General features: G+C 47.9%; 1 protein-coding gene and 1 long non-coding RNA gene across 4 annotated transcripts in view; one reads left to right on the forward strand and one right to left on the reverse strand.

Annotated features, from left to right (window-relative positions):
* The window catches only part of LOC137435009 (uncharacterized), a 183,898-nt gene that overhangs the window by 77,489 nt on the left and 89,280 nt on the right, over positions 1-17,129 (reverse strand). The window lies entirely within an intron of this gene.
* LOC137435006 (putative proton-coupled zinc antiporter SLC30A4) overlaps positions 7,860-17,129 on the forward strand; it is a 49,267-nt gene continuing 39,997 nt past the window's right edge. For 2 of the 3 annotated variants that reach the window (XM_068128326.2, XM_078784843.1), the window contains exons 1-3: positions 7,860-8,038; positions 8,173-8,290; positions 10,796-10,999. In XM_068128326.2, the coding sequence (XP_067984427.2) occupies positions 10,843-10,999 (157 nt within the window). In that variant the 5' untranslated portion in view covers positions 7,860-8,038; positions 8,173-8,290; positions 10,796-10,842. Of the gene's footprint in view, positions 8,039-8,172; positions 8,363-10,795; positions 11,000-17,129 lie in introns of all 3 variants that reach the window. The other variant, XM_078784844.1, reaches the window with a different exon arrangement.

Genomic DNA, 17,129 nt, shown 5'->3' on the forward strand with positions numbered 1-17,129 from the left:
TGCCCCGTATCGCCCAGCTCCTGCGCCCCCTGCACGAAGCTCTCCGAGGTAAGCCGGGCAAAGGCGACGTTACCTGGACCGAGCAGATGGACACGGCGTTCACGGGCGCGAAGCTCGCCTTGGCTAACGCCACCATGCTCGCGCACCCGGCGCCCGATGCACCGATCGCCCTCACCACCGATGCCTCGGACTACGCGGTGGGTGCGGTGCACGAGCAATGGGTGCGTGGAGCTTGGCAACCGCTGGCGTTCTTTAGCCAGCAGCTTCGCCCGCCCGAACGCCGTTACAGTACCTTCGACCGCGAGTTGCTCGGGCTTCACTTGGCGGTCAGGCACTTCCGCCATCTGCTCGAGGGCCGTGCGTTCACTGCCTTCGTCGACCACAAGCCGCTGATCTTCGCGATGGGCAAGGTCACCAAGCCGTGGTCGGCCCGGCAGCAGCGTCACCTCTCGGCCGTGTCCGAGTACACGACGGACATCCAGCACGTCGCGGGGAAGGACAACCCGGTGGCGGATTGCCTTTCCCGGGCCGTCGCCCACGCAGTCCACCTCGGCATCGACTATGCCCGGATGGCAGCGGACCAGGCCGCTGACCCCGACGTCCAGGCCTTGCGGACCGCCGTCACGGGCCTCCGCGTCACCAAGGTGGCGTTCGACGGCGCGGGCGCGGCCCTCTTGTGCGACGTCTCCCTCGGGCGTCCTCGCCCCATCGTGCCCGCGGGCTGGCAGCGCCAGGTGTTTGACGCCATCCACGGCCTGTCCCACCCGGGCGCGAGGGCCTCCCAAAGGCTGATCGCCAACAAGTTCGTCTGGCATGGCCTCCGGAAGGCCGTCCGCGGCTGGGCCAGGACGTGCCTCGCGTGCCAGCGTGCCAAGGTGCACCGGCACACCCAGGCCCCGTTGGCCCCGTTCACGGTGCCGGAATGCCGGTTTGACCACGTCCACATGGACCTGGTGGGACCTCTGCCCCCCTCGCAGGGTTTCACCTACGTCCTCACCATGGTGGACCGCACCACCCGGTGGCCGGAGGCCATGCCCTTGGCGTCGACAACGGCGGCCGATGTCGCGCAGGCTTTCTTCGCCACCTGGGTCGCCCGGTTCGGCGCCCCCTCAGCCATCTCGTCCGACCGCGGCCCCCAGTTCACCTCGGAGCTCTGGGGGGCGGTCGCGCAGGGGCTCGGGGTCCGGCTGCACCGAACCACGGCCTACCACCCCCAGGCTAACGGCCTGTGTGAGCGATTTCACCGCTCATTGAAGGCCGCGCTCCGGGCCACCCTCCGCGACGGCGGCTGGGTCGACAGGCTCCCCTGGGTCCTGCTGGGCCTCCGGACGGCGCCCAAGGAGGACCTGCGCGCATCCGCGGCAGAGTTGGTCTTCGGGCAACCGCTGCGGGTGCCGGGCGAGTTCCTCCCCGACTCCACGGCACCATGGTCACAGCAGCGCTCCGCTCTGCAAGAGACCGCCCAGAGGTTCGCCCCGGTGGCAACGGCATGCCACGGGCACCCACCGACGCACGTCGCCCCGGAGCTTCGCACGGCGGAGTACGTCTTCGTCCGCCACGATGCCCACCGGACACCACTGCGGCCCCCGTACGACGGGCCTTTCCGCGTGCTGGAGACCGGGGCGAAGCACTTCACCCTGGACATCGGCGGTACTCCTGACCGCGTTTCGGTAGACCGCCTCAAGCCGGCCCACCTCGACGTGGACCATCCACCGCCAGTGGCCCGACCCCCACGTCGGGGCCGCCCCCCTGCGGGCGGACCCCCGGCACCGCCCAGCCCCGCCGCCACGCCACCCCCCGGTCCTGCACCCATCCCAGGGGCAGCCAGGGGCATCCCACCTGGCATCCCTGCACCCCGGACGCCGCCGATCGCCAGGGGGCGCTTCGGCCGGGTCATTCGTCTGCCCCGCAAACTGGCCCTCCAGGTGCGCGGGAATTCTGGGGGGGGGCGCGTGTGGCGGACACAAAAGCCCACTGGCGTGGTGACATCATTCCGCGCACCAAGTGGGCGGTGGCCACGCCCGAGGGGTAGGCGTGGCCTCATGATATACACCGGGCGCGCAGCCCGGAGCGCGCCAGTGTTACAGTGAGCTCCTGAAATAAAGACGCTTATAAGTTACCGCTTGTCCGCTTCCTCCTTGCTCGCAAGCAGCGCGCGTAACGCCGCGCTTTAACCCCATGTAAAGTTTTGACTTTTTCAACATATTTCAACATACAGCTATTTGATCTTCATTTCAACAATATTGATAGATAAAGGTGATATAATATAACAAATATCATGAAACATTTACATGTTGTCGTCCATTGTGTAATTTAAATAAACATAAATGCAAATTTCGCACGTGGAAAAAGTAAGTACACCCTTGGCTCTAGCAGGTGGTATTGCCCCCTTTGGCAGAAACAACCTCAAGTAGGCGTTTCTTATAACTGTCTACCAGTAGGGCGGGCCATACTTTTTTTTTTTGTAAATCAATCGAGAGGGGTGTTCATATTACGTATTTTGGTGTGTAGAACACAAATTGAGGTTTAAAAAAAAATTCTGATAACCCTAACCTACATAAATTTGCAGTTGATTATTATTAAATTTTTGATTATTTTGCTATTCTTCTGGAAAAAAGAGACGTTTTTATTTTGAAGTTAGGGTTTTTATTTTGGTAACTTCCTGTTGGGACGGCAGTTGTAGCCATCTTGTTGCTGAAAGCTTGATGTTGAGGAGGTTGGCAATCCTTATCCATCCGTCTTCTCTTCTCTTCTTATGGCATTGCCAGTAAGTACGTTTTTGATTAGGAACCTGAGGAACAAATAGATAATAATTTTAGATGTAAATTACCTTGTTTTATATTATATTTGTTAATTGATTTGTGTACTTACCTATTGCTAGCCTGAGTTACATGTGAAGGAAAATGGTGACCTGTGAAGTGAATATTTTGACGGTTTTCTGTAATACCTGTGTAATACCTTAATATCTGTCTGTAGTGGATACTTACCTGTGTATTATTGTTTTTATTTCAGTGTGAACTACTAAAAAGCTGTTCTACTTCAGAAACTTCCAGAAACTCGTTTTAGCAAAATCAATGTTTTATTCACTTTTGAGAGTTTTGCTGTATTCTACTAAATGTACTAATTAGATATTAATGACGTTGTCCTGTCGGTCGTGGCTGTAGCTCCTTCTGTAGGTCTTTTGTTGAACCTCGTTCAGTTGTTGACCAGTCTCCAGTTGGTTGATCAGGTCAACTGGTCTTCAAGTTGTTCAGTCACTCTCCCAGTCCATTGCTTCTCCGTCACTCTCCCAGTTCTCTCTCCTTTCCAATCGCAACTTTCTCCTGGTTTTAAAGCCCCAAACTCCTTTGATGTTGCGGAGCATGCAGGGTGTCTCTGGTTCCCTTATCCAAAACCTTATTTGGCTCTCTCTTGGCCAGCTGGTACTTATTTCTGTTCAAGAGGTCAAATGCTCTGACCTGCTGAGGAAGAATTTGCAGCCTGTGTGCAGTGAACTGAACATAGGCTATTTTTTGATAGCGTTACACATTTTGTCTGAAATTAACTCTCTCGATCACCTGTTAGCTCTAGTTCTATGCTCTTGGCTCATCTTGTAAAGTAAAACATATTCCTTTTACTTTGTAAAGTAAAACATATTCCACTTTAAACAAGATTACATTGAGATATATTCGAGCAATATTGTCAATATGAATATTTATTCCCTGACATACCTTAATATCTGTCTGTAGTGGATACTTACCTGTGTATTATTGTTTTTATTTCAGTGTGAACTACTAAAAATGGCTCAAGTCAGAACAAGGATGAAATCAAGTTCTCATTTAAGTAATCTTGTTGGCACTGGGCAGGAGCTGTTGGTGTCTGAACTGCCAACTGTGAGGGATATCCTGAGGTATGGCATCTACTTGAGGGAGCAAAGTGAAGATGACAAGAGGAACTACCCAGTGGACCAGCTCGTGTCTGACATCTACCCTGGTCTGATTTGTCAGTGGAGCAAAGCTAATGCTCTTTTCAAGCCTCCTGTTATCAATGAAAAGGTGACCATCATGTCCAAGCTCAAGGAGGTCTGGAATCAGGCAGTGAAGTTTTCTCTTGGGAAGGGCAAACTTGATGCCAAAGAGAGGTTCATTGTCAAGTTAGACAAGTTATTTGATATTTTGACTTGCAAGTGTCAGATTACCAGTTGTGAGGGGGGAGGTTGTGAGGCCGGTGAGGGCTGTGTGATCCAAACCCACATTAACTGTTCCTGCAGCAGAGATAAAATTATTCCTGTGAAAGATCTTGCCTACATCAAGGGACAGAAAGAGAAGGTTGGAAGTAAAGGACCCCACCAAATGGGGAGCCCTGATCTGCCAGAGCACAAGAGACAGGTGAGGACATTGGAAAGGCAGGAAAAGAAAAATAATGCAGAGAAAAGGAGCAAGGAAAAAAATGCTGCAGCAGCAGCGAAGGCAGCCAGGAAGGATGTTGAGAGATTTTTGTCAGATGGTGATGAGGATCTGGAATTGGAGAGAAGTGGTGCTGAAGATGAGTTTGTCACTGAAGTTGAGCTCTTCCCTGAAACTGACACTGAGCCTGCAGCTTCAGCAAAGGTCCAGAAAAACTATGATGAGATTCCAAACATTGCCCTTGCTAGTGTAAGGTATGGCATAGGGCTAAGGCCAACTGTAGTGATAGCAACTGCAGCTCTGATTGATGCAGGAATCATCACAGAAGACAATACAAGTAAAGTGATTGATAAGAACAAGGTCAATAGAGCACAGGAGAAGTTGATGACAGAGCTGGGGGAAGAGTTTGATGAGAAGTGCAGGGAGGAGGGGGAGATCTCCTGCATCCTCCTTGAGGGGCGGATTGACCTGACCAATGTGATGATGGAAGCTGAGGGCAGTGACCAATCTTTTCCTGCAAAGATCAAGGAAGAACACTATAGTGTTGTTAGTGAGCCTGGTAGCTACTATCTGTTCCACTTTACCCCAGAGAAAGCAACTAAAGAGGAGTCACATGCGGAGCAGATTGCTAAGGTCCTGTTTGCCTGGCTGAAAGAGAGGGGTTTTGATAAGACCTTGTGGGCCATTGGAGGAGACTCAACAAATGTCAACACTGGTGTGAAAGCTGGAGTATTGCGGAAGCTGGAGCTGCACCTGGGGAGAAAGCTGGTCTGGTTGGTGTGCAACCTGCACACTGGTGAACTTCCCCTGCGCCATCTCATTGTTCACCTTGATGGCCCTACTCTGTCAGACAACACATTTTCCGGGCCAATAGGAAAGCTCCTTGCTTCTGCTACAGACTTGGATATCAATCCAAACTTCACCCGGATCTGTGTTGGCCCTCCACTGATCAAGCTGTCTGACAAGGCCATTGAAGATCTCTCAACTGATCAACACTATGGCTATAAAATTGTCTGTGCAATCAGGGATGGAGTGCTTCCTGCAAGGCTGGCTCTAGTGGAGATTGGACCAGTAAACCACAGCCGCTGGCTCACCACAGCGAACAGACTTCTCAGGCTCTGGGTGTCAAAGCATGGACTGAAAGGAAAGAACCGGAAGAATCTGCAATTCATTGTGGAATTCATCATTGGAGTGTATTATCCATGTTGGTTCAACGTGAAAGTCAAGCACTCCTGGATCGAAGGGCCGAGGCACATCTTGTTTCAGCTGGACTGCCTCAAGTCCCAGAGGAAGGAGGTGCTGGACCTTGTGATGCCGACTGTGAGAAGATCTGCTTGGTATGCCCACAGTGAAGCCATCCTCCAAACACTGCTGTGCTCTGAGGATCAGAAGGAGAGGACTGAGGGGGTGGAGAGAATCCTGGCCATCAGGGGAGAGGGGGACCCAGACACTCAGCTGGGGGACTCCTCTGTCAGGACCAGAAAGACACCTGACATCAACTGTGATGCTTCCAGCATTGGTAACTTGATCAGCTGGTCAGAAGGTGTGTCAGAGCCACCTCTCACCTGCTCCCTAAGCACCTCGGAGGTGAAGAACTTCATCAACACCCCCATGGAGGTGCTCAACTGGCCTTGCCACACACAAAGCATTGAGAGGGTTGTTAAAATGGTGACTGAGGCTTCTGCTAAGTACTTCTCACAGGAAAAGAGGGATGGAGGCATCAGGGCTCAGGAGACCAGCAGGAGGCTGATGTCCAAGAATGAGTCAAAGCAGGACTTGTGCAACCTGGTAAAGTTCAAGAAGTAAGGAGATTGATCTTTGTAATTGTAACCAGTGATATACATGCAGTTCACCTGTTAATAAATATGTACATTTGATTTGGCTGTGTCAATATGAATGATTTCCCTTATATCATTTAATATCTTATAAAGGGGTTCGAAAGGGTAAAATTGGCAATTTAGAAATACAAATTGATGTAGGTTAGATTTATCCTATCCAAAAAATAAACTCATATTTGAATTCCCCATAAAAAAAACACATAATACAGACACCCCTCATGTTAGGATTTCCTTCAGATTCATTTTGGCACCTGAGTATGAACCGCCCGAGTCTACCAGTCTCTGACATCGACTGGGAGAAATTTTTGCCCACTCCTCCATGCAGAATTCTTTCAGCTGTGTGATGTTTGAGGGATTTCGTGCATGCCCAGCTCGTTTCAAATCCCCCCACAACATCTCGATGGGATTTAGATCCGGGCTTTGACTTGGCCATTCCAGAACCCTCCATTTCTTTCTTTTCAGCCATTCCTTGGTGGATTTACTGGTATGTTTAGGGTCATTGTCGTGTTGCAAGGTCCACCTTCGGTTGAGCTTCAGCTTTCCGACAGATGGCCCCACATTATCCTCAAGCACCCTCTGGTACAATGAAGAATTCATAGTGGATTCTATGATGGTGAGCTGCCCAGGCCCTGATGCAGCAAAGCTGCCCCAAACCATAATATTTCCACCACCATGCTTCACAGTTGGTATCAGGTTCTTGTGGTCATATGCTTTCTTTGGTTTTCGCCAACCATGTCTTCTGGGACTGTGGCCAAATAGCTCTACCTTTGACTCATCTGTCCAGAGCACATTGTTCCAGAAGTGCTGGTCTTTGCCTAGGTGTTCATTGGCAAACTTTAGTCTTGCCCTGATGTTCTTTCTGGACAGCAAAGGTTTTCTCCTGGCACACCTCCCATATAGATCAAATTTGTGCAGCCTCTTTCTAATGGTAGACTCGTGCACTTTGACATCAACAGTGGCAAGAGATACCTGTCGGTCCCGTGATGACATTCTGGGGTTCTTAGAGACTTCTTTCAGCATCTTGCGGTCTGCTCTCGGGCTGGACTTGCTGGGGTGGCCTGGCCTGAACAAGTTGGCAGTTGTTTGGAATCTTCTCCACTTGTAGATGATCTTCCGGACAGTCGAATGATTGATTTCAAATTGTTTGGCGATCTTTTTAAATCCCTTCCCAGACTCGTAGGCATCTATAACCTTCTTTCTGAAGGCCTCGGAGAGCTATTTTGATCTAGGCATGGTGACGCCGCACACTTCAACAACAAAGAGCAAACCAAACGAAATGTCTGAGGTTTAAATAAGACAGGTTCCTCCAAGATCATCTCTAACAATGTTCTAATCATTTGCACCTGAGCTGGTGCACCTGATTCTAATTTTAGGTATTTGAAGTCGTGATAAATGTAGGGGTGTACTTACTTTTTCCACATGCGAAATTTGCATTTATGTTTATTTAAATTATACAATGGACTTCAAAATGTAAATGTTTCATGATATTTGTTGTATTATATCACCTTTATCTATCAATATTGTTGAAATGAAGATCAAATATCTGTATGTTGAAATATGTTGAAAAAGTCAAAACCTTCCATGGGGTGTACTTACTTTTTCACGTGACTGTATATATAGATAAAGCAGTTGAGGCTCACGTGACATTTGTTCACCTGCTTGACTCGTCCCTTGTGTTGGGGGATCGACCGCGATACCGCTCTCATTCCGTGCCGTGTGCAGAACCCGCTCTTTCTGCACACGGCACGGTTTTGCACACGGTGAGCACAGGAGGGCACTTCGTATGGGACCTGGGATCAACAGCCCGAGGAGCAGGTGAGTATCATCCAGACATTCTGCTCTCAATACTCCATTTTTAAACCATACATAAAGTACTACTCGCTTTAAGTATAACATGTATGGTTGTTATTATCAACACCATCATCATAACATGTTTGTTTATTTTCCAGGTACAAGGACAGCACCTCGACCCAAAGGGAGTGGCTTCCTGGCAACACCAGTCGCAGCGTAGCGAAACGTCTGAAAACTTCATCTCGCGCTCTCTCTCTCTCCTTGTCTTGTACACCTGTACGTGCCAGCTAAGACTCCAGGATGAATGAAGACATTAGTATGCTTTTTCCTGCATTATAAAAGACATTGGTAAGATATAATGGGCAAATTCGCAGATGGTATATGGGATTTGAACCGAATAGGTTCCCCCATCATGATCAGCCATCGGATCAGATGGGAAGGCTAAACCATGCCAATGCTAAAGGTTGTTTTCATTTTTGGTAAAACGTACAAACCTCATGGGATTGTTTCACTATACCTGCCACAATCAATTAGTATCAAGGTAGCGACGAGCGAACTCGATTTATATAATTAATGCAAATACTATTTTTATTTTTTTTTGCTGCGATTAAGCCATGGTGGGTACCTTCTCATAGCATCGATTCGGCTTCGCCATGGATATCGATATATTAAAGTTTTCCGCATCATACTAGACTTTACACTCACTACTGGGAACGCGCGCTGTGCAATCACTCACCACACACCTATCCATACGCTCACCTGTTCTTTTCTCCTGTTTGTCATAAATAGGACAGCCCTTACTTAATATTGCAGTTGCTATAGAGAAAAGATGCTCTCAATTTAAATCTAGCAGAGTACTACGGCGGGAGATCTTGCTCCAAGCATGCAACACGTTCTTCTGACACGTACCGTTATTTGGGCGGTGTAAAGGCACCTGATAGCTCGCTGCTGCAAAAAAAAAATCATAAAGGACATAGAAAAGGACATAAAATGTCATGGACCCGTGGTTTTAGTAATTTTGCTGTAAGGAGTTAAAGGCTGATAGTCGGCCATCTTTGGTAAAATTTCAAAACAAAATCTTCTGCACATGTATACCCTCATGTATTATCTTTGTGCCAAGTTTTAACAAAATCGATCCATGCATGTTGAGAAATGGGTGGGGACACGTTTAAGTAACAAAATGGCCGCCAGTCGGCCATCTTGGATCTGATCTCGAAACAAATATGACGGACGTGCGTATGTAAGCCATCGTTCATTATCTGTGTGCCAAGTTTGAACAACATCGGTAAATGCATGTCTGAGAAATGGTTGAGGAGGTGTTCAACATCGGTTTCTTTACAACTAAAATGGCCACCAGTCGGCCATCTTTCATCACCTCGTGAAACAAAATGATGTGTATATGTATACTAGCATGTGTTGTCTTTTGGCCAAGTATGAACAAAATCGGTGCATACATCTCCGAGATATGGTTGCGGACGGACGACACCCAATCCATAAGCCCCCGTTTTGGACTAAGTCCATGTCCATGGCGCTACTCTCCCACCTGGGGGCGGCGCAACACAATATACATTTACATCGAGAATTTGCGTCCTCCCCATTATCTCCAAGACTACCGGCAAAGATAAAAACGCCCCTAAACACTAACTAGGGTCATGCTGATCCAATGTAGCAAGTCTCATTGTAATCTGCCCAGAACTGTAGAAGGAGTAGCATAACAAACAAGCACACACAACACATCGGTCCATGAATTATAGTGAGCATACCTGTGGGAGAGTGGGTGCGGCACTAAGAAATATTTCAGTTGTTTACGAGCTCTACATCCTTATCTCATTAACTTTATTGCTTTTTGGTTTCATTCCAGAACCATCCAAGCACTTGTATCTGCTTAGATTGTGTAGAGACCACTCAGTGGCTCAAAACAGATCCTTGTCTCTCACACAAGAGTTTAGGAACATTACTCCTAAACTATTGTTGAATTTTAATTTTTGTAATTGTTCATTTATAATGATTTTCACTTATTTGCCAAAAATCCAAGTTATCGCATTTGGATGAAAAACAAATTTTTGCATTGTACAGTAATTTCTATCATTTTTATGGTTTTCTTCAACTGTTTTGACTCACTTACATCCTCCACTTCTTCACTTGAGTTTATGTCCCTTTATTTTATAATATAGAGGTAGTGGACAAAAAATGGAAATATCAATGTAAAATCACTTCTTAATAGGGTGCGGGGCCACTACGTGCGGCCTTTATATGTCGTGGCACAGAGTCCACCAGCGTCTGGAATTCTGCAGGAGGGATGCGGCACCATTCTTCCATAAGAAAGTCGATCAAACTCACACCTGTTTGATGGAAGTGGAAAACACGGTCTCAGGCACCATTTCAGAATATCCCATAAATGCTCCATTGGGTTCAGATCTGGTGACTGAGAAGGCCATGACATATGGATACCATCAATGCTCATCAAACCCTTGGGTGACAACACGTGATCTGTGGCTGGGGACATTGGGGTGTTTCTCCTCCTGTAGCCATGCTAGCCATAATTGTAGACAATCAGGCCTGTGCAGCATGTTTTTACATGACCCTAAGCATGCTGGGATGTTATTTGCTTCGATAATGCCTGTGTGGAAGCTGTTGCTTGATGTCCCCCATTAACCCAGATGTTTCCATTTTTTTTGTTCACTACCTGTAAATATAATAATAATTAATAATTAATAATATCCATTGCACACACAAGGTTTTTTTTTCAATATAATGTGTTATTCATTGTGTCCACTGCAGTACATTTCAGAGCCCATCGTTAGGCCTTATTCTTCTTCATTTCAAGCATGGACTCAGATCCTGCCAATCCTCCTGCCACATCCCTGGTGAGGGATCTGGCAGTGGACAATGGTATGGTTCCTAAAGGAAAATGCCAGAGAAACTCAGCTGCACCTGTGATAACTTCAACTGAGCTGGGAATCAGCAACCCAATCTACCTGTCAGGTGAGATGCTCGTAATGTGCTGCACTCAGGCTGGGCGGCCAGGGTACATGAGTCTTGGCATTTTCTGAAAAAAGTGGCTGCTTGAACAATAAAATAAATAAATAAACCACCTTTAGAGGCCATTTTTCCCCGCAAGCGGGGGTTGGCCTTTTTCGGGAACTGTGGTTGTTGTTGTTTTTCGGTCCCCTTTTTGAAGCAATGTTTTACGGCCGGATGCCCTTCCTGACGCCAACCCTTTTTGCCGCCTTTAACGACAAGCAGGGAATTACCAGTGCTTGAACAATGACCAATTAAAACCAGAGAGAAGTCAATGGCGCACAAATCCTCATGCTTCCAACCTAAAGCAAATTTGAAAGATGGCAAAAAGTTCGACCAGGAATGACTCAATATCAAATTTTGAGTTTAAAATATTTTTTTCTATTTTGATTCTTGTGACGCCAAGTCTCCACAAATGAACCTTGGGTCAAATCCTAAAAATCGTTATATATTTCATGCATCCCCCAATATTGATTGCATACATAAAGTTTCATCAAAATGTTTATAAACGTGCCTATAATTGCATTTTTTGGCATTTGAACTTTTGAGCCTGCTCCAGGGTCCAGGGGATATATATATATATATATACATACACACACACACACAGATTGAACCCTCTAACTTGACTGGGAAGAAAGGCACAGATTGAGTCTCACCCCAGCAATTGCTGCACGACCTGTTAGCAACAAGTGTCGCCTGCCACGCGAACACATTGTCACTGCCCTGCTCATCACCAGTAAGGAGGTTTGCAGTCAGGAATATGAATGAATGAATGATCGTTTTAAGGCCATTTTCCCTGCTAGAGCGGGGGTTAGCCTTGCGGGCCCCATGACAATCATGGTTCCCTGTTTTGAGGCAATGTTTTTATGGCCGGATGCCCTTCCTGACGCCAATCCTTAGTCGCCTCTTACGATGCGCAGGGATACGGTGTACCTATTCTAAATCGGGGTACACACTGTGATCATTCATCCCAGCAAGCTGGTACTCAATTTGCCGACCTCGGAAGGATGACAGGCTGAGTCAACCCCCCTGGCGTTAATTCAGCGATCGACCGGGATTCGAACCCGGGATCCTAGGATCCAAAGCCGGCACCATAACCGCTAAGCCAACACGTCAGGAATAAAAAACAAAACAAAAAAAAAACACCTTTAGAGGCCATTTCCCCCCGCAAAGCGGGGGTTGGCCTTTTTCGGGCACCGTGGTTGTTGTTGTTTTTTGGTCCCCTTTTTGAAGCAATGTTTTACGGCCGGATGCCCTTCCTGCCGCCAACCCTGTTTGTCGCCTTTTACGACAAACAGGGAATTACCAGTGAACTGATACTCAATTAGCCGACCTCGGAAGGAATGAACAGGCTGAGTCAACCCCCCTGGCGTTAATTCGGCGATCGACTGGGATTCGAACCCAGGATCCTAGGTATCCTAAAGCCGGCACCCTAACCTCTAAGCCAACACCAGTCAGGAATATTAAATTGATATTAAAATTGTTTGGTCACAAATAAACGATCAGTAGTATGTTGTCCTGATGAGCCCGTAATAAGGGTGAAATCTAAATCGACATCTCTGCCTTTGTCTATTTGTGACCATTGAGCTTTAATCTCAGTCTGCAAAGACTGTGGTACCATATGGATGCCTCCTAGTTTGGAGGTGATGTATTTGTATAATTTATGCACATGACGTCAGCGTCATGTCATAGGGTCAGTACACTTCTTTGGCTCAGTGTGTGTGTGTGTGTGTGTGTGTGTGTGTGTGTGTGTGTGTGTGTGTGTGTGTGTGTGTACAGTACCTAGAGTAAGCCCCTTTCAAAATTTTCACCTTTTGTTACCTTATAGCCTGGAATTAAATTGCATTAAATCAGACTTTTTCCACCTTTATTTACACATAGTAACTCACAACTTCCAAGTGAAAAACAAATTCTACAAATTTCAGAAAATTAATAAAAAATACAAAACTAGACTACCTTGGTTGGATAGGTGTCCACCACCCTTATAATAGCAATTGCAAATTAGCTCAGGTGTAACCAATCACCTTCAAAATCACAAACAAAGTTAATTGGACACCTGTGTTAAATTGTAGTGATTCTGATTATTTAATAATAAAATCAGTGGTTCCTGCAGGTTTCCCCTGCTGGGTAGTGCATTTCACAGCAAAGACTCAACAATGAGCACCAGGGAGCTTTCAAAAGACTTCCGGGAGAGAATTTTAGAAAGGCACAGATCAGGGGATGGGTATAAAAATATTTCAAAGGCCTTGAATATCCCTTGGAGCACAGTCAAGACAATCATTTAGAAATGGAAGGCATTATGGTACCACCAACACCCTGCCTAGAATCGGGCCATCCCTCCAAACTGGATGACCAAGCAAGGAGGAGACTGATCACAGAGGCCACCAAGAAGCCAATGGCAACTTTGAAAGAGCTACAGGCCTTTATGACAAAGACTGGTCACTGGGTGCATATGACAACAATATCACAAGCACTCCACATGTCTGGCCTGTATGGTGCCATTTCTAAAAAAAAAAAGCCCACCTTGAGTCCTGTTTGAGGGTATGGAATGCAAAAAAAAAAAAACTCCGGAGATTCTGAAGCCATGTGGCAAAATGTTGTGTGGTCTGACGAAACCGAGATGGAACTTTTTGACCTAAATGCAAAACGTTACATTTGGCGCAAATCCAACACAGCACATCACCCAAAGAACACCATCCCTACTGTGAAGCATGGCGGTGGCAGCATCATGTTATGAGGATGTTTCTCATCAGCAGGGACTGGGGTACTTATCAGGATAGAAGGGAAAATGGATGGAGCAAAATACAGAAAAATCCGAGAGGAAAACCTGCTGCCCCCTGCAAGGAAGCTGAAATTGGGACGGAAGTTCACCTTTCAGCATGACAACGACCCGATGCACACAGCCAAAGCTACACTGGAGGGGCTAAGGAAAAAAAAGATAAATGTCCTCGAGTGGACCAGTCAGAGCCCCGACCTAAATGCAATTGGAAATCTGTGCCATAACGTGAAGATTGCTGTCCATCACAATGCCCCCATGCAACTTGACTGAGCTTGAAGAGTTTTGTACAGAAGAATGGGCAAATATTGCCCAATCAAGGTGTGCAAAGTTGGTAGAGACCTATCCCAACAGATTCACAGCTGCAATTGCTGTTAAAGGTGCTTCCGCCAAGTATTAACTCAGGGGGGTGGACACTTATCCAACCAAGATATTGTACTTTTATGTTTTTTGTCAATTTCTTTTTACATTTGTAGAAATTTTTTTCGCTTGGAAGTTGTGGGTTACGATGTGTAAATAAAGGTGGAGAAAAGTCTGCTTTAATGCATTTTCATTCCAGGCCATAAGGCAACAAAAGGTGAATATTTTGAAAAGGGGTGTAGACTTTCTTTCGGTACTGTATATACTGTACATATATATATATATATATATAATTATTTTGTTTGTGCTGGTTATGGAGTTGTTGATACGTGCGGTGAGTGGACATGGGAAAGCAGTGGAGCTAGCACCTGGTCAGAGTTTGCCAGCAATGTTTGCTTTCATGGATGACCTGACAGTTGTCCAACAGTCCGCTGATGCAGCAGTAGAGGTACTGGGACGACTGGAAAGGTTGTTGCGGTGGGCAAGAATGGGATTCAAAGCAAGAAAGTCGAGGAGTGTGGTAGTGAGATGAGGAGTGGTGGATAACATGCACAGGTTTGAGCTGGGAGGGGAGGTGGTTCCATCATTGGTGGAGGGCCCTGTGAAGAGTTTGGGAAGGTGGTATACAGTGGAGTTGAATGATGTGGGAAGGGTAGAGGAGGTGAGGAACAAGCTTTTGAGAGGTTTGAAGAGGATTGATGAATGTGGTTTGCCAGGTAAGTTGAAGGTATGGTGTTTGAAGTTTGGATTGATGCCACGAGTATTGTGGCCATTGATGATGTATGATATTGCGATTGGGCATGTAGAGAGGATGGAGGTTTTGGTGAGCGGGTTCGTGAGGAGGTGGTTGGTAGTACCACACCGTTTGACGAACATTGCCTTTTATGGTCAGGGTGGAAAACTCCAGTTTCCCTTGACATCATTAACCGAGGAGTTTAAGGTGGTGAGGGTGCAGGAGTTCATGATGTTGCGGGATTCGAGTGATTCAGTGGTGAATAATGCTCTCCCAGAGAAGAAGGGAAGTCGGAAGTGGAATGCAAGAGCAGAGGTGGACGAGATGGAGGAGCAGTTGCAACAGGAGGAGGTCGTGGGGATGGTACAGCACGGGAAGCATGGCTTGGGGTGGATGAAGCATGAGCGATGGGGAAAGGCATGTGTGAAAGAGAGGAGGAAGATGGTTGAGAGGGAGGTGAGAAGAAAGGAAGAGGAGGGGAGATACGTGAAAGCAGTCGGACAGGCACAGCAAGCTTGATCTTAAGGGACTTTCCTGTTACGGGCAACGTATGATGTGGTTCCGTCACCAGTAAACTTGAGATTGTAGGGGTTGTTCCAGGAGGAGAGATGTTCCTTGTGTGGAGGTTTGGGAACGGTGCAGCATGCACTGAGTACATGCTCAGTAGCATTGGCAGCAGGAAGATACAAGTGGCGGCATGATCAGGTGTTAGTGGTGGTAGTGCAGATGGTGCAACAAGAGGTGCTGAGATAGAGAAAGAGAAGAGAAGAGAAGAGTGGAGAAGGATTTGAGGTGGGGTGTAGAGGGCTGGGGGAGAGGTGTTATTTGTCAAAGAGGGCCAAGTGGTCAGAGGTGCAAAAAGGAGGAGGTGGAAAGCAAGAGGACTGTCAGATGCTTGTGATTGGCAGGTGGTGGCAGACCTAAAGCCACAATTGGTATTCCCAGAGGAGATCTGTGGGACAAGGTTGCGGCCCAACATTGTCATCTGGTCAGGTGCAACAAGACAGGTCATCCTAGGGGAATTGTCTGTACCTTGGGAAGAGAACATGGAGGAGGAGCATGAGAGGACGAGATGAAAGTACAGTGAGCTGGAGGCAGAGTGTCGGCAGAAGGGTTGGCGAGTTTCTTGTCAGCCATTTGAGGTGGGGTGTAGGGGGTATAGTGACAATTCCTTTTCTGCCTTTCTTGCTCGGTTTAGAGTGTGTGGGACAGAAAGAAGGAGGATGTTGGACAGAGGGGCCAAGGTTGCCTTGAAAGGCTCACTTTGGATATGGAGGAAGTTTATGGAGGCACGTCGAACGGTGTAGGTTGAGGTTGTGGGTGGTGGTTCATTTCAGCCCATAGGGGAGCGAGGAAGCAAAATGGAGGTGTGTGTGTGTGTGTGTGTGTGTGTGTGTGTGTGTGTGTGTGTGTGTGTGTGTGTGTGTGTGTGTGTGTTTGTGTGTTTGTGTTTTTTTGCAGGAGTGGCTGTGGTTTTGCATGAATGTGTTTTTGTTTGAGTGGTGCATGTTGTAAGGGTAGGTGGCCGGTTTTTGTTTTTTTTGGCATGCAAGTGAGTGGATGAGGGGCTGTGGATTCTGGGAGTGGAGGCAGTTTTGTTGTTGTAGTCTGTGTTCTCACTGGCTGGGGGTGGGGTATGTACGCATCCAGGTGTAGCTGCTGCATGTGGAGGCATATATGCCTCTGCTGGCCCACCTTAGCTGACCGTATCGAGGTTGAAGGGCTGAAACGGGATGATGCTGATGACCTCGACTGAGGACCCGGTCAGTGAGGCACACTTATGACCAGTTGTTTTGAAATATATATATATATATATATATATATATATATATATATATATATACTAGCAGAAGTACCCGGCATTGTCGGGCGGGGGAGGAGGAGGGGGAGGAGGAGGGGGAAGAGGAGGGGAGGGGAACGGGGGGAAGGGGGGGGGGAGGAGGAGGGGAGGGGAACAGGGGGGAGGGGGGGGAGGGGAAGGGGGAGGGGAGGGTGTGGGGGTGCCCGGGGGAAGAAGGGCCCCTCCCCACTCCCCATTCCCCTCCCCCCTCCCCATTCCCCTCCCCCCTCCCCCCCTCCCCCCTCCCCCCTTCCCCCTCCCCCCTCCCCCTCCCCCCCCCCCCCCTTCCCCTCCCCCCCCCCCTCTCCCCCCCATTCCCCTCCCCTCCTCTTCCCCCTCCCCTCCTCCTCCCCCTTAACACCAGGGGGGTTGACTCAGCCTGTCA

This window comes from Myxine glutinosa, chromosome 9, assembly GCF_964187855.1.
Source record: "Myxine glutinosa chromosome 9, kmMyxGlut1.1, whole genome shotgun sequence".
NCBI lineage: Eukaryota > Metazoa > Chordata > Myxini > Myxiniformes > Myxinidae > Myxine > Myxine glutinosa.